The 25,905-nt window shown below is 39.2% G+C and overlaps 1 protein-coding gene across 1 annotated transcript; it reads right to left on the bottom strand.

Annotated features, from left to right (window-relative positions):
- Positions 1-12: 12 nt before the first annotated feature.
- LOC135477993 (protein CIP2A homolog L-like) lies at positions 13-25,905 on the bottom strand. Its single transcript, XM_064758234.1, is given in 24 exon segments — positions 13-1,602; positions 3,574-3,713; positions 4,352-4,393; positions 4,396-4,433; positions 6,969-7,082; positions 7,707-7,769; positions 10,546-10,679; positions 11,498-11,608; positions 11,972-12,034; positions 12,610-12,823; positions 13,266-13,384; positions 13,623-13,722; positions 14,126-14,270; positions 14,700-14,856; positions 15,279-15,515; positions 16,057-16,132; positions 16,442-16,587; positions 16,769-16,891; positions 18,691-18,787; positions 19,794-19,888; positions 20,209-20,321; positions 20,792-20,951; positions 23,426-23,574; positions 25,888-25,905. Coding segments are annotated over 23 exon segments (2,748 nt in total). The 5' UTR covers positions 23,528-23,574; positions 25,888-25,905; the 3' UTR covers positions 13-1,443.

Here is a 25,905-nt window from a genome sequence, read left to right as displayed (position 1 = left end):
GTCGCATTAACTCCATGTAATAGTAATTCTCTGTCCTGCTTCACACTCACGAGTTTGCAAAATATGTTGTCTCCTCATTCAAGGATTTGGGGAAGAGGCTCTTACTTGGAATTTTGGCAGGCACACTTTAAGGGTGGTAGATAGCAGCAGAAAACATAACTACATGTATGCACATAATGGTAATATTAAAAAAATAAATAAATAAGAAAAAATACAACATGTAACTGATCACTGAATTTTCTTGTAAACGTCCAGCATGAATTACTTGAATGACCAATGAACTATGTACACAGATAATTTAACAGTTTATGTCAAAATAATCACAATATGTCACATAACCTGTAGTGATAATGTTTACAATCCCTGACCTTAAACTTTTCAAGACAGAAATCTATAAAGATATGCAGCATCCTGGAAATAAATCGATCTCATACTTGCCTTACATAATGCCACACTGAGATCGTCTCCCGTACACGTGTGAACAGTCCATATATAAAACAATGTGGATCAAGCGTTACCATGTGTGTATTGTTCTGAACTATGGTTTGATGTCCACAGCTGAGCTCAAGTTGAGGATCTGGGCAGCTACCTGCTAATGTGTGAAACGGTTTAGAGTCTTTCGCCTAAGTTCAGGCTGTGGATCTGGTCAAGTATCTGGTAATGTGTGCTATGGTTTGGGGTCCACACCTTTTTCCAAGCTCAGGTAGTGGATCAGGGCAGCTATCTGGTAATGTGTGCTATGGTTTGGAGTCCACACCTTTGCCAGAGCTCATGTTGTGTGCCTCAGGGCAGCTATGTGGTAATGTGTGCTATGGTTTGGAGTCCACGCCTTTGCCAGAGCTCAGGTAGTGGATGAGGGTAGCTATGTGGAAATGTGTGCTATGGTTTGGGGTCCACACCTTTGCCGGAGCTCACATAGTGGATCAGGGCAGCTATGTGGTAATGTGTGCTATGGTTTGGGGTCCACACCTTTGCCGGAGCTCACATAGTGCATCAGGGCAGCTATGTGGTAATGTGTGCTATGGTTTGGGGTCCACACCTTTGCCCGAGCTCACATAGTGGATCAGGGCAGCTATGTGGTAATGTGTACTATGGTTTGGAGTCCACACCTTTGCCAGAGCTCATGTTGTGTGCATCAGGGCAGATATGTGGTAATTTGTGCTATGGTTTGGAGTCCACACCTTTGCCGGAGCTCAGGTGGTGGATCAGGGCAGATATGTAGTAATGTGTGCTATGGTTCGGGGTGCACACCTTTGCCGGAGCTCACATAGTGGATCAGGGCAGATATGTAGTAATGTGTGCTATGGTTTGGGGTCCACACCTTTGCCGGAGCTCAGGTAGTGTGCATCAGGGTAGCTATGTGGAAATGTGTGCTATGGTTTGGGGTCCACACCTTTGCCAGAGCTCATATAGTGGATCAGGGCAGCTATGTAGTAATGTGTGCTATGGTTTGGAGTCCACACCTTTGCCTGAGCTCAGATTATGGATTAAGGCAGCTATCTGGTTGTGTTTACTGATCTCCACCTTCTGGTTCTCTATCAGGGTATCCTTTTCCTGTATGGCTGCCTCATGTTGCTGACACAACAGCTCCAGTGAGGTCACCTGAAAGAAACACACAGAATGACTCATACCACTGTATTGGCTCATATATTCACCTTAGTTCTTAAAATCCACCTGAAGCAGTTTAATAAATTTGTATTTGCACATAATAACTGTATTTGGCCTATAATTTCACCTGGAAAGGTGCACTTGTACACGAAAATAAAGATCATATTAAAATATTACTGTAGCTGCTCAAACTCACACTTTTCCAGAAGGATATAAAATGAGTAAGTTAGTAATATTTGAAATTTTGGTGAAATACAGTGCAGAGGAACCACACAATATATACCAACATCAGGAATATAGACCCTTGTTTGAACATGCCATCAAGGGTTTATTACGACTCAATTATTAAAACTACAAGATATTATTGTTACCAGATCAACTACAAGCAGTATTTTATTCTCAAAGTTGGATGGCAGGTCATGGATCCATATTTTAAAGGTATATTCTAGTCCTGTACATCTGCTGTTTTTCATCCATATCACATAAATGATCAATGTACGGTAAATGATGCAGAGTTTCGCCCGTTGGTTGCTGTCGTTTCCTTGCGCAGAGGCTGAGTTAGCGGCAAGATGACCGAAGTGGGTGATTAGCCCCCTGCCCATTTCATTAGCCTGCATGGCAGCTATGGTTCCTAATCTGCACCATGAGGGGTCAAGTCACTGACAGCCAGTTGTGCAGATCTCCCAACTAGCAATCTATAATTATATCCATGAATTAAAACCAAAGAAAGTGTCAAGTCAGGCAATGACTATTATAAATCTGTAAATTCCAAACACTACCTCGATCCACGGTCATGCCAGTATAAATACTACAATGTACACTGCAGGCCTCGAAATGGTGAACGAATGTTGGGGTAACGTGGAAGTCACGTCACAGCATTATCAGTGAACAGCTGTCCATTCTGAGCCCTCATTATCTACATGTAACAAATATTTGTACACATGTATTTCACCGAGAAATATCTGTCACCAACCTTCCCTATAATCTGAATGAAATATGTCATTCCACATGCTTTACAATTGGAAGTGTCCTCATATATCAGAAGAGTTGCCTTTCCTGCGTTTTGAAATCGGGAACCTTCCATTAAACAAAGAAAACTATGACAACAACCTTTTTCGGCAGCACTATCACGTGTCAGACAGGATTTGTCTGTGTTGTTCACATATTAGAAGTTTGCATATCACTGATTGGCTGTATTTCAAAGTAAAATGTATATTTTATGGCTACCGATATGTAAATATGCCCAGATGTCCCCAGCAACAGGTAAGATTATTTTTTCGGCTTTCGCCGGCAAAAATCACGCCATCATCGACGTCATCGAGATTTCAAGCCTTGTGATTGTAATTTGTTGCTTTAAACGCAGTTTAAGTCATCATCTGCTGGTAATTTGCACGTAAGAGTGCTAAGTTCTTTTATAGCTTTCTACATGAAGAGCTCTGCATGGATATTTGATTGCCACACCAAATGTGTAAATGTACTGGGTGTTCACGCTCACACTCATCAATCAGAGAGTTTTGTACGGAATTTCCTTTCATCATAAAATGGCGATCAAGGTACATAACAGATTACTTTTGTGAAGTAAGTCTTTATGCACTAAATTCGTTATGATTAAAACTGAGGAAAACATGAACTGTTGGTGGCAGGAGCATAGACTGACCGCTCATTCAGTTAATTACATTAGGGGACTGCCCATATAATCCCCTGACCACTGCCAATGCTCTCCCGCAGTGCCTAGTCAGTAAGAACCACAATCAACGCAATGAATCATGGGATACACTTTACCAAGTCTGGGGGGCGAAACTTAAGGCCATTTACCGTACACACAAAGCTTTACCCCACCCAGTACTAAATAGAGTATACCTGATACTGGACATGTTTCTTGTTCTATCTGTATTCTACACACAATAAATCTATACACGCACATATCCTGTAACTGCCAAACCAACAAGTGGAATCCCTGTGTACCTGGTGTTGGAGGTGTTTCTTGTTCTGTTCTGCCTTGGCCAGTTCTGTCCGCAGTTTGTCTATAGCCTCTTCCAGGTTGTTCTTCTCGCTGGATACCACCTTGTGATTCTCCTCCAGCTTCTGGTAGACTTTACTCAACTCTGGTGAAATCACAAACAAAGTACTCTTTGTAAGTAATGCTGATCACCTTTGCACAAATGAAATATTCTTGGGTACAGCATAAACACCAATCAAATAAATATGCGAGTCCTCACTGTGTGAAATATTATTCATCAAATCTGACAATTTACAATAATCCCTCCAAATGTACACACAGATTATCACGATACATCAGTTCTTAAGATTTATTTATTTATTTATTTGATTGGTGTTTTACACTGTACTCAAGAATATTTCACTTATACGATGGTGGCAAGCATTATAGCGGGAGGAAACCCACAACCATCCGCAGGTTGCTGACAGACCATCTACCGTACGGCCGGAGAGGAAGGCAGCATGAGCTGGGCTTTGAACTCACAGCGACCCCATTGGTGAGAGACTCCTGGGTCATTGTGCTGCGCTAGCATGCTAACCGACTGAGCCACGGAGGGCCCCAGTTCTTAAGACACTCCATTCATAAATCCATACATTTGGATGTACACAAACACAACAGCATCAAATGTAAAAACAGCAATGAGTGTGAAATTTTTGACTTGTGAAGAAATCGTCAGGTGTATTTTAACAAATGATAAAACTCTTAGGATTGGACAGAATAAAACCATTATCTGTAATTTGTTACCATTCAATTTGCTCTCTTTTTCTTTAAGCTGCCTTTGTACATTTTCCGAACATCCTCAGACTCGGTGAGCTGCTGTGTAGCACTGGAATTTAACAGAAACGAACAACAGTGAGTGGAAGACTTGACAAAGACACAACTACAATGTAGCATAACATCCAACACTCATACATACCTGTTTTACCACTAGCCACTTGCTTCATGTGCCTCAACTTACAGATCGATGCTGACAAGCATATGAATTTGTAAAATATCAGCATTTTCATTTCATTACAATCATTTAAACATAAAAGACTACTGCACAGAGAGTACAACCAGATAAACGATACTGTGATAGTTGGCAAATGACAGTTGCTTAAAAAGTAGTAAGCAAACATACATGCCCGCTGTCTCCACAACTTAAAACACATGTATAGCATGTCAGTATAATCTGTATATCACGCCGCCCTTTGAATTGGTCTGTGTAACATACACATCTTACTGTTGCTTGAAGCTGTCAGTGTATTCCACATTGTAATGCTGTTTGAGGGTGTCAGTATCATTCACACATGGTACTGTTACCGTCATCACTTACACATCATGCTGCTGTTTGTGGGTGTCAGTATGATTCACACATGGTACTGTTACTGTCATCACTTATACATCTTAATGCTGTTTGTGGGTGTCTGTATGATTCACACATGGTACTGTCACCGTCATCACTTACACATCTTAATGCTGTTTGTGGGTGTCTGTATAATTCACACATGGTACTGTTACTGTCATCACTTACACATCTTAATGCTGTTTGTGGGTGTCTGTATAATTCACACATGGTACTGTTACTGTCATCACTTACACATCTTAATGCTGTTTGTGGGTGTCTGTATAATTCACACATGGTACTGTCACTGTCATCACTTACACATCGTAATGCTGTTTGTGGGTGTCTGTATAATTCACACATGGTACTGTTACTGTCATCACTTACACATCGTAATGCTGTTTGTGGGTGTCTGTATAATTCACACATGGTACTGTCACTGTCATCACTTACACATCGTAATGCTGTTTGTGGGTGTCTGTATAATTCACACATGGTACTGTCACTGTCATCACTTATACATCTTAATGCTGTTTGTGGGTGTCAGTATAATTCACACATGGTACTGTCACTGTCATCACTTACACATCGTAATGCTGTTTGTGGGTGTCTGTATAATTCACACATGGTACTGTCACTGTCATCACTTACACATCTTAATGCTGTTTGTGGGTGTCTGTATAATTCACACATGGTACTGTTACCGTCATCACTTACACATCATGCTGCTGTTTGTGGGTGTCAGTATAATTTACACATGGTACTGTTACTGTCATCACTTATACATCTTAATGCTGTTTGTGGGTGTCAGTATAATTCACACATGGTACTGTCACCGTCATCACTTACACATCTTAATGCTGTTTGTGGGTGTCTGTATAATTCACACATGGTACTGTCACTGTCATCACTTACACATCGTAATGCTGTTTGTGGGTGTCTGTATAATTCACACATGGTACTGTCACTGTCATCACTTACACATCTTAATGCTGTTTGTGGGTGTCAGTATGATTCACACATGGTACTGTCACTGTCATCACTTACACATCTTAATGCTGTTTGAGGGTGTCAGTATAATTCACACATGGTACTGTTACCGTCATCACTTACACATCTTAATGCTGTTTGTGGGTGTCAGTATGATTCACACATGGTACTGTCACCGTCATCACTTACACATCTTAATGCTGTTTGTGGGTGTCTGTATAATTCACACATGGTACTGTCACCGTCATCACTTACACATCTTAATGCTGTTTGTGGGTGTCTGTATAATTCACACATGGTACTGTCACTGTCATCACTTACACATCGTAATGCTGTTTGTGGGTGTCTGTATAATTCACACATGGTACTGTTACCGTCATCACTTACACATCGTAATGCTGTTTGAGGGTGTCAGTATAATTCACACATGGTACTGTCACTGTCATCACTTACACATCTTAATGCTGTTTGTGGGTGTCTGTATAATTCACACATGGTACTGTTACCGTCATCACTTACACATCATGCTGCTGTTTGTGGGTGTCTGTATAATTCACACATGGTACTGTTACCGTCATCACTTACACATCGTAATGCTGTTTGAGGGTGTCAGTATAATTTACACATGGTACTGTTACTGTCATCACTTACACATCATGCTGCTGTTTGTGGGTATCTGTATAATTCACACATGGTACTGTCACCGTCATCACTTACACATCGTAATGCTGTTTGAGGGTGTCAGTATAATTCACACATGGTACTGTTACCGTCATCACTTACACATCGTAATGCTGTTTGTGGGTATCTGTATAATTCACACATGGTACTGTCACTGTCATCACTTACACATCTTAATGCTGTTTGTGGGTGTCTGTATAATTCACACATGGTACTGTTACCGTCATCACTTACACATCATGCTGCTGTTTGTGGGTGTCTGTATAATTCACACATGGTACTGTTACCGTCATCACTTACACATCGTAATGCTGTTTGAGGGTGTCAGTATAATTTACACATGGTACTGTTACTGTCATCACTTACACATCATGCTGCTGTTTCAGGGTCTCATTATGCCTCTGTAACATTTCCTGCATCTCCGACAAGGATTTGTGCTGCTGTTTTAGAGCTGCTAATGACTTCTGAGTTTTCTCCAGTCTGTAAACATATATGGGGATAACAAATTAACTAGATCAAAGAACCAGTTCTGAAGTGTCTTAGAAAGGGGCAAAACTCCTCAGCAAACGTCCTCAGATATATGTTTCATCTTTTCAGTTTCCAATATAACCAGTAAATCAAACACTTGCTAATATATCAAAAATTAGAATTCTATCGGTTGATGTTATCAGAGAAAACTAATTTTCTTCCACTTTATTTATTTATTTATTTGATTGGTGTTTCACGTTGTACTTATACGGCGGTGGCCAGCATTATGGTGGGAGGAAATTGGGCACAGGAAAAACCGGCGACCATCCGCAGGTTGCTGACAGATCTTCCTACTTACTGCCGCAGAGGAAGCCAGTATGAGCTGGGCTTGAACTCATAGCATTAGTGAGAGGCTACAATGCTGGGATAGCACGCTAACCACCTGAGCCATAGAGGCCCCCTCTTCCACTTAAAGTACCACTATGCTCACTATTAAACATTGTTTTACGTTTAGTCATCTCTACAGAAGGGGTAGCATGGAACTGCCTTGTAACCACTGGCCCCACATTCCTTGGTCCCCACTAGAGTGGAAGTGACTTCTGCCCTGAACCGGCTATCATTTCAGAAAGAACTCACTTCTGAGACTGCTCACTGAATGCTGCAGATACTTCCTTATACTCCTCTTCTATCACCACCAGCCTAAAATGGAAACAACAGTTTATAGAGGAATACCACCCTCTCCTTTAATAATGTCCATACACTGTCTATACAGGTAGCTCCCTCATAACATCTCGGCAAGAGATCTCAGGTCAAGCAAATCATCAGTTCTTAAATGTCTTTGGTGTCATATTAAATAATGTTGTTTTTTAAGTTTCACCAATAATTCTGCGCTGATGAACTGTTAGAAATAAATGTATCTAGCAGATCGATTAAGCCTGATGATGAAATTTCTCACTTACCCTAATTAACTACTGGTATGTGATTACCAAACAATTAATTACAATGTAGATCCCAAACAAAAGACAATAATATCTAATTCCAATCTCAATATTTCTGGGTATACTTTATTTATCTCAGAGTGTAATTTCAGAAGCATTATGTTGAAGCCCTGTTGTATGTTTGTCTGACACCCTGTTTATTTATCTCAGAGTATAACTTCAGAAGCATTATGCTGAAGCCCTGTTGTATGTTTGTCTGACACCCTGTTTATTTATCTCTGAGTGTAACTTCGAAAGCATTATGCTGAAGCCCTGCTGTATGCTTGTCTGACCTCCTGTTTATTTATCTCAAAGTGTAACTTCACAAGCATTATGCTGAAGCCCTGTTGTATGTTTGTCTGACACCCTGTTTATTTATCTCTGAGTGTAACTTCGAAAGCATTATGCTGAAGCCCTGCTGTATGCTTGTCTGACCTCCTGTTTATTTATCTCAAAGTGTAACTTCACAAGCATTATGCTGAAGCCCTGTTGTATGTTTGTCTGACACCCTGTTTATTTATCTCTGAGTCTAACTTCACAAGCATTATGCTGAAGCCCTGTTGTATGTTTGTCTGACACCCTGTTTATTTATCTCAGAGTGTAACTTCACAAGCGTTATGCTGAACCCGTTGTATGTTTGTCTGACCTCCTGTTATTTATCTCTGAGTCTAACTTCACAAGCGTTATGCTGAAGCCCTGTTGTATGTTTGTCTGACACCCTGTTTATTTATCTCAGAGTGTAACTTCACAAGCGTTATGCTGAACCCGTTGTATGTTTGTCTGACCTCCTGTTATTTATCTCTGAGTCTAACTTCACAAGCGTTATGCTGAAGCCCTGTTGTATGTTTGTCTGACCTCCTGTTATTTATCTCTGAGTCTAACTTCACAAGCGTTATGCTGAAGCCCTGTTGTATGTTTGTCTGACCTCCTGTTATTTATCTCTGAGTCTAACTTCACAAGCGTTATGCTGAAGCCCTGTTGTATGTTTGTCTGACCTCCTGTTATTTATCTCTGAGTCTAACTTCACAAGCGTTATGCTGAAGCCCTGTTGTATGTTTGTCTGACCTCCTGTTATTTATCTCTGAGTCTAACTTCACAAGCGTTATGCTGAAGCCCTGTTGTATGTTTGTCTGACCTCCTGTTATTTATCTCTGAGTCTAACTTCACAAGCGTTATGCTGAAGCCCTGTTGTATGTATGTCTGACCTCCTGTTTATTTATCTCTGAGTCTAACTTCACAAGCGTTATGCTGAAGCCCTGTTGTATGTTTGTCTGACCTCCTGTTATTTATCTCTGAGTCTAACTTCACAAGCGTTATGCTGAAGCCCTGTTGTATGTTTGTCTGACCTCCTGTTTATTTCCTGCTGAGTGAAACTTAAGGAGTGTTATGTTGAAGCCCTGCTGTACGTTTGTCTGACCTCCTGTTTATTTATCTCTGAGTGTAACTTCAGAAGCATTATGCTGAAGCCCTGTTGTATGTTTGTCTGACCTCCTGTTATTTATCTCTGAGTCTAACTTCACAAGTGTTATGCTGAAGCCCTGTTGTATGTTTGTCTAACCTCCTGTTTATTTATCTCTGAGTATAACTTCAGAAGCGTTATGCTGAAGCCCTGTTGTATGTTTGTCTGACCTCCTGTTTATTTATCTCTGAGTCTAACTTCAGAAGCGTTATGCTGAAGCCCTGTTGTATGTTTGTCTGACCTCCTGTTTATTTATCTCTGAGTCTAACTTCAGAAGCGTTATGCTGAAGCCCTATTGTACAGTACAGATCATGCTAAAAGTCAATTGTTTACCGCTTGTATCGCACATCAAAATACTGAATAACACTCCACTGGTGCATGACAAACTCTCTACTGGGCTGGGTCAGAGACCTGCAGAGGCACGTAGAATTATTGTCGGAAGGTGTGAATATAGTTCCGTCTACAGACATAGGCTTATCCTAGTTTGCAAATGAAGGTGCAGCCCCCGTGTCTCAGTTATTTGAACATATACTAGCCATGAAAAGCCGAAAAATTTATCTTGCAATATATAACCTACCTCTGCACAACAAAATCAGTTCATCAACATGATTAAGGGAGTAAATATGCGATCAAAGTCTCAGACTGGTGTAAACAGTCTGCACACTAATTTTGATATACCTTTATATCATGCCATACAGAACCATGCAACAGGTATTTTATAGTAAACTGGCCAAATCTTCGCATAAATTTCACAAACCAACATGACTTTCTTGTGGATAAAGCACACACAATAGCGCGGTAAATCACTACTCAAAGAAAGATTGCCACCTTGCGATCAAAAACACACACATCAGATGTTTTTACTTCAGTCTCGTGTATTGAGACCTCTCAACAAGACCTCTAGGATCACGCCAATCTCCTGCCTGGTTTTGACTTTTAGCCCAAGCTTTACTGTATTTTTGTCTGGCTTACTGTTCATTAATCTCTGAGCGCAACTTTATGAGAGTTATGCTGAAGCCTTGTACTATGTTTGTCTAACCTCCTGTTTTCCTGTAGCATCTCCTCCTGGTCTATCTGTAATTTCTCTCTCTCTAACATGATGGAGTTGAGCTGTTCTCGATACTCCTCGCTCCTCTGCTCTGCCTCCTGAACCAGGGCACGCATCTTTGCCAACTACTCAAAAAGTAAACCATACATTACATTATCACACTGAAATGTGACCTAAAATTTCATCCATGATTAAGCTACTCCTTTTGCCTGATTCTGAGAATTTTACTCTTAGAAAGGTGTTTTGAAGTTTGTTTATAAGAAAGGAGTGAGTGAGTGCTTGGGGTTTAACGTCGTACTCAACAATTTTTCAGTCATATGACGACGAAGGAATCATTAGGGTGTATGTACGTGTAATGTGCCTCCTTGTTGCAGGACGGATTTCCACCGCTCTTTTATTTAGTGCTGCTTCACTGAGACGACTTACCGAAGGCAAGTAAGCCGCCCCGCCCGAGCCATTATACTGATACGGGTCAACCAGTCGTTGCACTATCCCCTTCATGCTGAACGCCAAGCGAGGAGGTTACAACTTCCTCTTTTAAAGTCTTAGGTGTGACTCGATCAAGGATTGATCCTGGATCTACCGGTCCCGAAGCGGACTATAAGAAAGGACATCCTACAGGAAAAGTTTCAGGACCAAAAGTAATATATTAAGACCTCTATCTGTCTTTATAAATCCACTTTTGTGGATGAAGTTTTTGGGGTAAATACAGTAGATGTCCTGCCTTGTTGTCTTAGAATCCGGTCTCAACATATTAATTACCAGGTGTTTAATAATTCTGGAATGAAAAAAAAAATGCTTTAAAATGTAGCTTGATGTTTATGAGAGCACTACAAGATAAAATACTTTTGAAAAAGTAAAAAAAACTGGTGCTATTCTTTACAAGTAACTTAATTTATCATTATTGTAATAACAATCCAAGAAATAGCCCACTTGTACTGACCTCTGCCTCAGACTGTGCTCGCTGTGACCGGTACTGGACAAGTAAACGGTCAGCCTGGGATAAGGCCAGGGCTTTGGCCTCCAGCAGATCCTGTAGATGATGCTCTTTGGTCTGGAACACCAGCACAATGGTAAAAACATGGGTCTTAAAATTCAAATAAGAAAAAACACCATCGTGGTTTGATCCTCTAAAACTCTTGAGCATAGAGAGGTGAAAGAGATTTCAGAACATTAGGCTACACCCTTTGGGATTCATTTTCAATAGGTTTCTGTGTCAGCTGTGGATAATGAACAACCCCAATTTAAAGTTGTAAGTGTAGTAAATGAGCGAGCTAGGAGGCAGGGGGTGGGCAGATGGATAGTCATAATAACTGTTCCAGTAATGTCACAAAAAACAAAAAATGCACATGAGCATTAAGACTGAGAGTAAAAAATTCTTTAAAGTTTCATAAAAAAGTATATGGATTTTTGTTACCTGTAAACACTGAAGTTTTTGTTCATAAACTGATATCATTTCTGAAGGCTTGATGTCTTTCACCTGGAAAAGATAAACCCAAGAAAGTGACGATTAAAAACTTGCTCTCTGAAGTTAAAAAGAATTGCAATTACCACTGGTTACAAATTTTCATAAAACTTTAACTTGTATTGTACTTTAAACAAACCCATATGGATGTGGGTTCATGATGGCAATATTAACTGCATTAATGTAGCAGTCAAGTCAATGAGTTAATTGATCGTGTACAGATGGAGTTCTCTCTATTTCAAAACTCATAGCATCTTAAATTATAAAAGAATATCATGAAGGACAGCAAACCATATCAGAACATTTTTATTTCTGCGTTTTAAAATCCGGACAGAAACAGTTCCTTAACCTCCTGTTCTGATGAAAGTGTTCATTTTTATCTCATTGAATACTTTCCTTGAATATTCGAAATCTTCACTGTGAATGTGTAACAGTTGTACCTGTACCATAGCCTGTCAAATGACAAACCCAGTCACTTGGTGCACTTATGTCATGATGCCATTGCATTTTAATCATGAGAAATGGGGACAAACGAGCCAAATATAGTGGCCGTTGTTTGATACACACTGATTGTGTTGTGGTGAACTCACATCTAGCCCCATCTGCATCTTGTCTATGAGGCTTTGTATGGAGGCCTCTTGAGTGTCTGTGAGCTTCTTGCTGACCGATTTGAGGGCTGGGACATTCTCCTTGTTACTCATTACAGAGCTGTGCGTTGTGGGCTGGGCCTTGACCACGGGGGCTAACCCTGGCCTTGTCTCCACGGCAAGACGAGAATTGTTAGCTGCTATACAGTCACCTAACCTGAGGTCAGAGAGAGTAAAAACATAGAAAACACAAGAAGTTTTCAATAACATTGTGACAGTCAGTTTAGTAGGTAAACCACTAAATTTTGGCAAATTAAGGCCTGCTTAAGGCCAAACAAACGGTAACAGAAGTGAATCCACAAATTCCCTGTCCAAGGCCAAAGTCTGAAACAGAACCTCACGTGTCAATGTGATTCAAAGATAACTTGCTAACACAGCACTACAAACTAGAAACAACATGTACTTTCTGACATGTCTTGTTCTGACATGACATTACAACCACATGTTTAAACATAAAAGTGGACAATAACTGATAACTAATACACTGATCCACAACAAACATAGCTGTAACATACACAACACACATTCTGTCATAAAGATCTTCTATCTTATCGCAGAAATTCTATATAACAATACAATAAACAGATTTCTATACTTACACAATGGTTGAGAACTGGGTGAGAGAAGCTGCTGACTGTAGGAGATGGAGAGAAACTTGTACACGCCTTCTGATGTCAGAGGTGATGCCATGAGCCAAGAATGGAACAAACCTGGAGTCCTGTCACACATAGCATGGTAGATCATTTGTAACACAAATACTTTACAATAATTCTGGCTGATCAATCAAGGTTTAGGAAAACATGGTTAGGATGCTGTATTTTGCGCGATGAATCACGTTCTGGATCAACTTACACTTTACATTATTCCGTCCCTAAAAGACACTCCATGTTTATCGAACAAAGAGACAAATCTGCTTGAGGAGCTCTGAGGTGTGTGAGTATGGGTATATGCCTGACCTGCAGAGCTTGTTGTAAGCCAGTCTTCATGTCCACCACACAGTCTGCGAGTTTAGACATCAACTCCAAAATATACAGTACCACGTCCACACCAGCACCACTGAAGCCAGAGCACAACACATGCGCACAAATTAAATGACACAACTTTTCAAACTCACAAACCCCATTCAGACATTGTCTGATAAATGCTTTGATAGTTTTAAGAGGAAAACGGCTCATGCTTACTGAACAGGTAACAACAAGCTATATGCAAAACTGACAGAAGCCTACATCACTTGCTGAAAACTTGCAGGTAAACCGGCCAACACACGCAATGTAATATCAGTCTTCAAAATGAAAAAATTTGGTTGAAATTATCATATTGCATTTAGCTTGGCCTCTTTATACAAGAAACAGGTGAAAAAATAATCGACTGGTTGACTGGTTGGTGTTTAATGCTTAAAATTTTGTCACTTATAAAAAAAAAAAAAAAAGAGCTGTAGGAAGACAGAAAACAAGCTTACCTCCAGTCATCTGGGTCTGTGAGCAGTCTAGTCAGGTTGATGGCTATCTTGTTGTTGTTGTATTGGTATTGTAGGTGTTTCACCAGAATGGTTGTATCCACTGACGTTGCCACATGTTCCCTCAGAGCATCGTCTTCACTCAAGAGTGGACTGAGTCAAGGTTTAATAATACTCAGTGATGAAAGATTTAATATTGTATTTTTTCAGGAGTTGGATCTTATTAGGAAGTCAGATTCAGATACAGATCGCATTCTGTTACTTTGTACATTAATAAGTCAGCCCATTTGTTCAAAGGTTCAGCAAGATTTTAGCCCAGTATTTGTTTTTAATGTTTTGGGAGAAGACTAGTTCAAGCCATTAAGTCATACTCAGGAATTTTTCACTTAAACGACGGTTGTCTTTTCATAAGTGAAGAAAACTTGCAGCATACAGATATGTACACCATATTGGTGCAAAAGATGTGGTTTTCATCAAAGGGGTGGAAACTGTCATTGACCGATTACTGTACTCAAGAGTCCTCTGATTTATATAATAAATGTGTATGTAAATAACAGAACTAGCATCCTAAGGATATCGAGAAGTATTTGAGCTGCCTTGACAATTTTCTGGCAGTGTTTCCGGAGGGAGACCCCCTGTGTGGTGAGTGGAGCTGTCAAAGTGGCTGTGATCACAGGCAGCAGCAGATCCACGTGTGTGTTCACTTCTGATGTCAGGCCAGAAAATACCAGCTCCTGCAATTGGCAAAACAAAAATGCATTGAAATGTATATGTATCTAGTACAAATCTGAATTTAGTATGAGTTTGTAGTACATTGAACAACAGATAATACTTACTTTCAGTACCAGGCATCTTATGGGATACTTTCAGCACCGGAGGACCTATTCACAAGTCCAATTTCTTGGATATTTCACAGTGCCATTAGATAACATGATTTGTGAGGAGAGTTATTAATACTTGAAAGTTTTATGAAAGTGACCCATAAAAATTGTTTTCAATAACATTGTGACGGTCAGTTTTATAGGTACGTGTAAACCACTAAATTTTGGCAAATTAAGGCCTGCTTAAGACCAAACAAACGGTAACAGAAGGGAATCCACAAGTGCCCCATAAAAATTGTAGTCTATAAATGTTGTTGTGTACTGTTCTGACCAACCTCATACATTTCCTTGAGGAACTCGAGGGTCATAAGGGGAGCCAGGTCATGGGTGTCTACAGTCTGCCTAGCCACATGGAGCAGGGAGAAGAATGGGTGGCTGCTGTGAGAGGCAGGCTGCTGGGCCAGGAGGGAAAACTGAGCAGGCTCCTGAAGACTGGGGCTACAAATCAGGCTTCTACAAATGACCTGTCGCAGGTCAGCCACTGAGCAGAATGATACCAGCAACTCCAACAGCTGTAATGTGAAAAGCATATTTCATGTAGATGAAGACTGTTAGGATTGTGTCTGGATTAAACCAGGCAGAGTTCAGGAGGAACCCAGTGCACCTACCCTGCTTCAACACAACACTCCTGACTTGTAGATGTGTACGAAAGAGCAGGGGTAGGATTTGAGCCTGCGACCTCACTGACAGAAGCCATTTGCTTGCCAAGTGAGCAGGGGCCATAACTCTGAAGATGAGGACAAATAAGAGAGACAGTTGCAGACAGTGAATGATGATTGACAATTCTGCATATACATGTACAACAAAATGTATGGCTTGTCTGCAGAAGCACTGCACACAACTAGTGAATAAGTTTACAGTTGCTCTTCAAAGAGTCGCTGAACTTTCAAACCATACCCGTAGGTATAATTTCTTTCTATGTAATTCACCCATTGAACATTAAAAATATTAAGGTCTGCATGACAAACAAAAAGATTCTAAGCACATAAAATCTAACGCTTGACAACAAATCTTGACGAGAAGAATTGCAGGTAGAAAATGAGAAACCATTACCTTGACAACCGAGTCAGAACTGCTGGCAGGTATCAAGTTCATAACTTCTACTAGGCACACAGAAAGATGATCAAACCTTGAGAAAGGAACAAAAGCAATTTACACTGATCCTTCACATGGATAATTTATTTATTTATTTCAATTTTGATGGTATTTTACGGCGTACTCAAGAATATTTCATTTATATGACGGCGGCCAGCATCATGGTGGGAGGAAACCACGTAGAGCCTGAGGGAAACCCATGGCCATCTGCAGGTTGCTGGCAGACCTAGACAGACCTGAGTAAGATAAATTCATTCACAAAACAAAAGGCTCATTCATCAATTAGGGTTTACATTTTTCCAAACATTTTCGCACTACTTTCACTAAAGGAATAGTCACTTACACGAGCAAGGACTCCTGAATTTTGCTGTTTTTCACAAGGTCACTGAAGAGGTCGACAGCATAAGGCTGGGAAGTCCTGGCATCTCCATTGATCAGGATGTTAAATATCAGCTGGAATGTCTTGTTGATGTTTTTACCATGGTACAACTAGAAAGCAAGAGAAGAAAATTATTTTACCAGTACATTGTTGTTCGTTCATTTGAATGTGGCTAATAATTTTTCTAATTAGTTAACTGTAACTAAGGAACTGCTGAATCCAAATGGGCCTTGACATTATGATCATCAATTGCCATTTGTGTACTGGAGAGACTCCAGTACTTGAGCCTACCTTTTCTCCCAGTTCATCGTGGAGACAAAGACTTGTGAGCACAGATAAAGAGAAGATAATCAACGATGGGTTCTCGTGAGAAAGGTATGATATCAAGCAACGATAGAACGCTCGGATTTGCTCCTGAAAAATACAACAATAATATCAGATAGATATACTGATTGGTGTTTAATATTGTACTTAAGAATACTTCATTTTAATACGATGGTGATTTCTTGAGTGGAGTAAACCATCACCCATGTGCAAAGTCAATATAATGATTGGGAGGCAAATGATCTTCATCAATCTTCTTGCAAGACTGCCCAAATGTCCTTACGAGTCAAGTATGGGAAAATACCGAAAACTACCTGTCTGGGGAAGGGATAGAACCAGCGTGACCACACGACCATGAACCATCCTCAATGGCTTCAGAAAAGCATACAATTATTTCATTCACCTAGAGAGATAAGCATGGTTCTTGACATCACTCTGGCATAGTTATACCTAGCTCTGAGATCGGTTAGCTGTGTTTCTAGCTTAGATCCCACATTAACCGTTCTCAACGGTTACATTCACTAACCTGGAACTCGGTCCTGTCATCTGCGCTGCCCCCAAAGTGCCAACACTGTACTCCACAAAAAGAGGTGTCCCGTGAATTCACATCACCTCATTTTGTGGGAATAATAAAGGCCATAACATGGCAAATAAGACAAATGTAACAGTATCAGAACTTCGCAAGCCGCCATTTTCAAATCACGTGACTCGGTTGCTAGGGTGGACTCAGCTGCTCTTCCCAAAATTAAGACCATTTTTGTGTCACAATATAAATGATTATAGATATTTTCTGCACATTATTAACATACAAATTGAAGTTGAGAGTCCCAAACAATTTGTCAATCCCCCTTTAGATGATGTATATCTCATTGGTTTCAATCAAATCTTTTTTTGGAAGATGCCGAGTGCGGCTGACTCAAAGTGAAAAGGGCCGTTAGCAAAATTTGGCTTGCCACCGATGTAACAGACACATCTGAGTTAATGGTGATGTTATGGTCTTCATTGTTCATGAATAACTAGGTGATATGAAGTAAGAATTACTGAAGGATTAGAGGAATGATTTTATAGCGTACAGCTTTGACATATTGAGGACAGTACACACAGAAAGACCGAGTTCAAGGTTAGTAAATGGAAGAGTGCAGATTTGACATGTTGAGGACAGTACACGCAGGAAGAACGAGTTCCAGGTTAGTAAATGGAAGAGTGCAGATTTGTATTTCTGAAAACTTAGATGGGAAGAATGAAACATATCTCAGATCTAAGTTTCTACAGATAAATCACATCCAAAAAGGATTCACAAATAAATAAAATGGTCATGGAATCCTGACCTGAGAGAAATCTTTCAACCCTTGAATACACAAGACTATTGTGAATGAATTGCCTAGCTTTTCCTGCCTCCACTGCTCTTGGAACTATTGCCTTTAAAGAACAAAACTTTCATTGGAAATTTCTTGCTTTTCACTAATATGGGTTGCTCAGAGGGTGAAAATCTGTGCATCACATTTGGGACAGTTTGTCCGTTTAAATACTTAAAGGCCTGATGATTACTATGACAATCAGCTTTCTTGCACTCAAGAAAATGACAACATGTGAAATAAATGTCAAAACTCAATAAGTTCCCATTAGTGCATTTGATCCACTTTGTACAGTTTACAATATACATAAAGTAAAAATTAAACTTTCGAATTCCAATCATGTTACTAAATAACAGTGAAATACAAAAAGTCTGATATCTTATCTGGGAGGCTGAGAGTCACACAGTTGAGGATAGCATTTGGAGCTAGAAAAGATGACAATAAAATCTAATGTGCGGTCCATATGTGACACTGGGGAATGGTATATGTAAATGTTACACAAGAAAAGCTATATACATGTATACATGTATGTACCTGGTTTTTGATGTAGGACTGGACAGAGCTGTTGTTTCTGCACAGGTTAGCCAATAGCCCCAGGGCAGCATGTGTGAGACCAGTCTCTGGGCCCTGTCTAATAACATCACACGCATACATGAAAATTCACTGTATGCATGAGCAACTGGTAAGATAAATTCATTAAATTGGATTCTTTAACACTTTTCTCAAGAATTGTTCACTTATACAGTACAAGGTATATAATGACGGTCAGGTATATGGGTGGGTGAAAAGTACACACAAACCACCGCCCTTCATATGGGTGTGTGCAAAGTACACACAAACCACCGCCCTTCATATGGGTGGGTGGAAAGTACACACAAACCACCACCCTTCATATGGGTGCGTGCAAAGTACACACAAACCCCCGTCCTTCATATGGGTGGGTGGAAAGTACACACAAACCACCGCCCTTCATATGGGTGTGTGCAAAGTACACACAAACCACCGTCCTTCATCTGGGCAATTGGCTCACCTCCTCACTACAGCTGCAGCCAAAACAGTAAGAGCAAACATGCAACCTCATTAATCAAGAGCATGACAGCTGACAACTATTATGGCTTCACATACATGTAGCAAATGGCCCACCCAGCATCAAACCATACATGAGATAATTTCACTCATTCTGTCATAGGTTACTGTATAAGTTACATATAGTACCTCTGATTTTGTACATGCACATATACCCGACTTAAACACAAACCTAATGATATTCCATCAAAATGTCTAAAATTACTTATTATTTGATATGGATTTTTACTCAAGCACATTTCATTTAGTATCAAAAAGTTGTGAGGTTTATGGAGGAGAAAATCAGCCTCAGGGAACTGCTGTCCTTCAGCAGACATCTGCTAAACCTCCTGATGTCAAACTAAAGCTATCCACAGATAAATGGGTAAAGAATTCCTGGACTCGATTGAAAGCGCTTTTGCATTTGTGTGCTGATCCAGTTTTTAGACATTTACACTATTACAACAAAAACTTGAGCTCAGAAAAATACTTTACCCCTTGAATACACTGACAATATATTAAGGTATTACATGTACAGTTGTTGTAAAGGCTGAGGAATGTTTGTCACTCACATCTGTTTGATTAGGAAATTGATAAGGTCCTCCACATTGGATTCATGTAAAGGTATCCTCTGTCCATAGGTTATTTTCTGGAGTAGACTCAAACACTGAAGAACAATGTCATACATGATGATATGTATACATGATGTACATGTCATAAAACAATCATCATAGCGGACAAAATCAACTATCCCACTATAAATACACGTGACAAGGAAACAAATATGTACTTAATGCGACATACATGTAGTCTATTCTCTTATTCAGGTCAGTAAAGATCCATGCCAAGAAGTCAGCAATTAAAAGGGGTGAAGAACATGAAATCTCTAAAGGGGTAAATTTGTAAAAGCCAGCAATATTTATAATTTTTCCCAACCTTCTGTGATGCTTAAATAGTGTTCAAAGTAATTTTTGACATATGACTCACATCACAAACCAATGGATCATTTGCGGACCCTCGGGACATCTTGACGAGGGAGGCTAGTATTGGGGTGAAGTGAAATATGGTATGTAACATCCTTCTTATCTCACTGTCATGTGCTGCAAACACCAAACATCACTGTCATCACAACTATACAGGTAAAAGACCATTCATCTGGCTCTCAAACGGGCAGACTCACTGGCAGGAAACTAGAGTTTTAATACTGGTGAACTTTTCCATGTGTGACACGTCATACTGGTGAAAGGCAAGTGGTCCGCATCATTTTAAATATTTGCTGATGCCTTTACTATATGCTACATGTATGGGATCAAGTCCCAACAACAACGAAGGAGGTCTTTATGCATGATGTCATGTAAATACAATAGGGCAGGTTACCTGAACACATGTACATAAAAAGACTCCTGCTTCCATGGTAACAAAGATATCTTTTGATCAGCTGATTTCATTTGATTAACAAATTTCACTACATATTTAAGGAAACATATGAAACAAAATGTCATCGGGCCTGAGACAGGATTTGACAAGACGTTACAAAATTCAGGGAGACCTTTTGTTACAACAAGCTTACCTAAATTATTGAGGAGAATAAGACATTTGTGAATCAGGACTGGTTTGGTGTCCACATCATTGAGGATATCAGCTACACAGGTGAGACATTCTGTAGGTAACATCTGTCGTGGATCAAAACACTTGAGCTGATTAGGTCTGCCAGTTACAGTAATCAGCACCTACAACACAACACCACCCTTATAGTATACTGTTAAAACTGGTTTGGGAATTGTACTATCATACATTATTATTACCGGTACATATAATAAAAAAACAATCCGTATGACATTGGGAGATTCGAGGAAGCTATGTAAAAGGTCCAAATCGGAGTAGAAAACAGTTCTCTTCAGTGGCATTGCAGTCCGCGAGTACTTTATATGTCTTTTACAAGCACACATACATTAATAATTGTGACGTAATAAAGAAAAGAACAAAAGAGTCCATAGCTTTCGACCGTTTTGCTGCAGGAGGGAAGGAGTTTTATGAGTTCCCCATTAGGCAAAGCTCTTCAATGAATACTGCACTATTGTCAAAAAAGCAGCTAGTTACCACCACCCTCACCTCAGACTTTCACTCACTGAGGTATCTAACTGTAAACAAAGATAGACACATGTCATGTATGGCATTGTGCCAGAAGAAAATAAGAAAGTCAAGAAACAGATCAGAGGCAACTTTCACAAAACTTCGAAAATCAATATTTCTGAACTTTTGCCGAAGACCTGTCTTATGGCACTATTACCCAGATGTCTTCTACGAAAAATGTTATGAAAAATATGACTAACAAAGTTTGTGAAAGTGGCCCCCGGTGTCTGGTGTGTGACAGCCTAACAACAATGACAGACTGGGCACATGTACATATATGCATGAAAACCATTATACAAATGAACAAGAAAATTATGTAGTAAAAACTACTGAACCCTCTCCAGAGATTCCAGCATCAAATCCAAATGTTCTGGAGACGACATGGCTCAGGGGGACAACATCTGACACACCATCAGGATACCAAACACCTTAAACTGGCCACTGACATAAACACTGTCAGTGCCCTGACTGAAGGCATAAAATATATCTCTGAGGTTCAGTCTAAGTGTAGGTTAAGGGCTTTGGCGTATAATACATGCATGTCATGTTTTATGTAAGAGGTTTTATAGCTGCTACTCACAAGCAGCCCTGTTTGTAAATGTAGGAAATATATGAATGAGTGTCACTGGGGTCATTTGGATATGTACAGGTAGATATCAATGTTACATGCTCAACACTGAAGAATTTCTTACTGTAGGTAGTTTTAAAAAAGCAAATCCTTTTTTTTTTGTAAAACAGAAATGTGTCCTCGATGAGACCATAGTCCCGTGAGTGTGTTCTATGTTTTCATAGTGTTACTGGTTATGCCGTGTTAAATCTTTGGAGACATTTTTAAACAATAAAATTTTACAAAAATCATTTAAACTTAGTTCATGAGTTTATCTATTTATCTGGCAACTGAATAGTCAAATTTTGTCCACTGTGAAAACAAGATCTTTTCAACTGTTAGTCAACATGATTCACAATCCATTTTCACAAGGAAAGCCCTGTGGTACATTGGAAAGATTCAGACCCATATAGAAAAAAAAAGCCGCAGCAGCAGCACATAGCTAGGTACCTTACAAATCTATCAACACACATACATGCATAAGATAAAATGTGAACCAGCAGCCGCTATATCTGGGCATGTAAACACTTCATAGTCAAAGGCTAGTAAACGTAGTTTGAACCACTAGGCCAGCAAGGACCTGTCACATCCTACATGCTACAAGCCTACAACAAACACAGATATATCCTACTAACACTATTATTAGTTTTGTGGAATATTGTAGAGCATACAGCAAATCACCTGTAATTTCATGGGATTTTTCACCCACTCACCAACCCGTTGATTACAAATTGTATTACCCTATTTCCTCAACCATTTTGCATATGAAAGAGCAACTTTCAGTGCAGTTTATGAAAATTTTTAATTTGATTTTGGAGACAAAACTACAATGATTGGATTAGCTAGTTTCAGGCCATAAGAAAAGGTATTACTTGATCAGTCTACACCCAATACTACCTTCAGAATATGGTTGAATAAACACCTTGTAAACACATGAGAAAAGGTTGAACTATTACAGCAGGCATGGCATTACAGCAGAAATGGTGATAAGTTGGTGAAAACTTAATCATAAAATTATAATTAATCATAAATTACATGGTTAACTGTTCATCACATAAAATCTCAATCAATTTTTTGCCAATAGTACAGTAGGGAGGTCAGTTGGTGAAAAATTCCATTAAGCTAAACAAAACTCATGATTGTCTAAAACATTAACTTTGAAACGTGCATAAATTGCACGGGAAGCTGCTCTTTCATACGCAAAGAGGCTGAAGAATCAGGCTGTATGTAGTGTGTAAATAAAATAAAATCGTGTGTTCAACATCAAACTGGTTCATTTAATGGTTCACGTTTTAATGCAAAAATTTAAGATATCAGATCTGAAGGCATTTTAATTCGGTTAAGAAATAATAGAAAACTTAATACTTTCAGGTCCAGATTTCAATGCCCTAAGGATGCTTACATCTTATTTTCTCTTCTGCTATGACTAAAAGTTTCAAAAGTTTTGACATGACAATAACTTACATCTAGCTGCCTTTGCATGTTGACAATGTTCGCCTCACTGGTGTTGTTTTGGTACTGGCTAGCTGCCATGACAACCGCCTTGATACAAGATGCCACCTCCATAATTGAGTCGATTAATGGTGTGGCTATATTAGAATTTCTCTTTCAACCTGCAAAAAAAATAAAACCATAAGGTTAAAATTCAGTAAAAGAAATCTTTTTATTAGGGTTACATACATGTAGATGTTATCCTTATCCTCTGATATCTTTCTGGCTGATATTGAGTTTTTCACATACATGTACAGCACCTGATGATCTCCAGATAATTCTTTTACGCTGATCTCCCATTTCTGACAATAAAAAATACCAAGAAAGTAAGTGTGACAAACAATCCTTTTCAGGGTACTGAACACGTTTGTATTTATAAGACAAATTCGGTTCTAGTGATCTGCTATTTTCAGTTTGTTTAGAAACCAGAAATCTGTTTGGTTTAGGCATAGTTTAAACAGGAAGCACTTCATCGACACACAGTTTAAACATGAATACCAAAAATGGGAATCCCTTCGTGAAAGCCAGGACATTTATTGTGCTCACTTCACAAAGTTGCCACGGAAACCTGGTCTGTGGAGGTTTAACTTTTATAAGCCACCTTTGCATATCAGATAGCTACCATTAATTCACGTGCTGTGAAAACACGTCTCTGCCGAACCTTTATTACTTTGTCTATGTAACTCGTGAAACACTGCTTATGGATTGCAAGGGCAACATCGTATGTACCATTGTGGCAAGGGTTAATAAGCTTTGGTGCATTGAAATGGAACATGGGCAAATCCAACACCCAAGGACTGAAATGTCGTCCTTGTTTAAAACTCCACAGTTACAATATATATATATATATATTAATATATATATATCTGCATCATGTTGTTTTATGATTATTAAAAAAGGAACTTTATGGTGAAATTTAATGAACAGAAATTCAAATTAACGACATGAAGTTGAGTTTTCTTTGTATGAGTAGGGGGGAGATAGGCCTATATTTTATCCAGATTTTATAAAGAGTTTCCAAGTGAAATGACCCAATGCCAAAATACATACTTCAAATTATCATCATTGATACAGAAAAAATGGGATAAAAACTGACATGTTTCTGTCGCAAATGAAGACGAAACAGACCGAAATTCGAATGCGATTTTTATGTCATGGTGAAACAATGCATCACATTTCAATTCACTGCACTGAAGCACTGTGAAAAAAAGACGTGCGGAAACTTATTTGGGTCTGTTACCGGACAGGAACTGATGAATTGATAACAGGAGTCATTAAATCTGTGAAAAAGTGTACATATTAAAACTGTTTGTAAATAAAGTTAAAAAACACTTTTTTATTGTTTGGACAAAAATAAGCCAAGTATCTCTTGCATTGACGATAGGCTTGTACATATGTATACATGTAGTATCTTCATTTGCTTGGCAATTATGTTAAAATGCAACAAATCAGAAATTCATGTCTTTATAAGGCATACAAACCATGCGAGTGCAGTCATTACTATTCAACTACCAACAGCACGTTTTTGTTTATAATATTATTTACTTTTAAACATGATATTCCCAATGAAAGTGATTTGACATCCATTCTGTTGTTCTGTATTCAATATTCGCTGGCTGGACAGGTGGGCTCTGTTGTGAGCAAGCGACACACGACTGGGTGCATTCTGAGTATGTTTTACCCGCAGGTATCAAAAGCTGCTATAGTCTTGAGAGCGCATCTGCGACAACCTGTCACAAGGCATACGGGCTAATCCCCTGTTAAAACAAAGCCCGAGTCTTGCTGTGTCGGTATCGTACACTGAACACTTTAAAGAGCCTGAGTTGTTCCTCCTTCTATATATGCCTCCATGGTATGACATAAAACCCCAGGCATTCATTTATTCATGTACTTTTACCATGAACATATCAACTACATTTTTAAGAGAAAAAATATTTTACATTATGATGGGAGGAAGTCAGGCTGAGCCCAGGGTAATCTGAAGTATGAGGAAGATGCACGAAATAGCAGCAACAAGTCTGTGTTTTGAATTTAAATTACAAACTCAAAATAAACAGTACTACAACTGACGTCCCTCTCAACAGACAAGTAGTGTTCACTGATTCCAATCGATTATAATGAACCAATGTTCTGCCAGTAGTTTATTGCGATAATCTTCATCGTTTTCATTCATACTAGCATAGTAGATTCAATCGAGGGTTGACAAAATCGCCATGTGATATCTGTAATAAATAAATTTCTTCATAGTTTTGTTATGTTCACTCTTACTAAAATGTAAATTGGTCATGTAGACATACTGTAATATTTATCCACCTTTCTTAAATTATGGGAAATCGCGTTTTATATTGGGCTGCTACATCTGCTGACTTAATCTTCACAGTCTACGTGAGAGATAAATAAAATTAAGTCATTTCGGCGTTTTGAAGTTGTGTTACCTTTATAATGCCGCCATC

Source organism: Liolophura sinensis, chromosome 1 (genome assembly GCF_032854445.1).
Source record: "Liolophura sinensis isolate JHLJ2023 chromosome 1, CUHK_Ljap_v2, whole genome shotgun sequence".
Taxonomy (NCBI): domain Eukaryota; kingdom Metazoa; phylum Mollusca; class Polyplacophora; order Chitonida; family Chitonidae; genus Liolophura; species Liolophura sinensis.
This window is presented reverse-complemented; position numbering and strand designations above follow the sequence as displayed.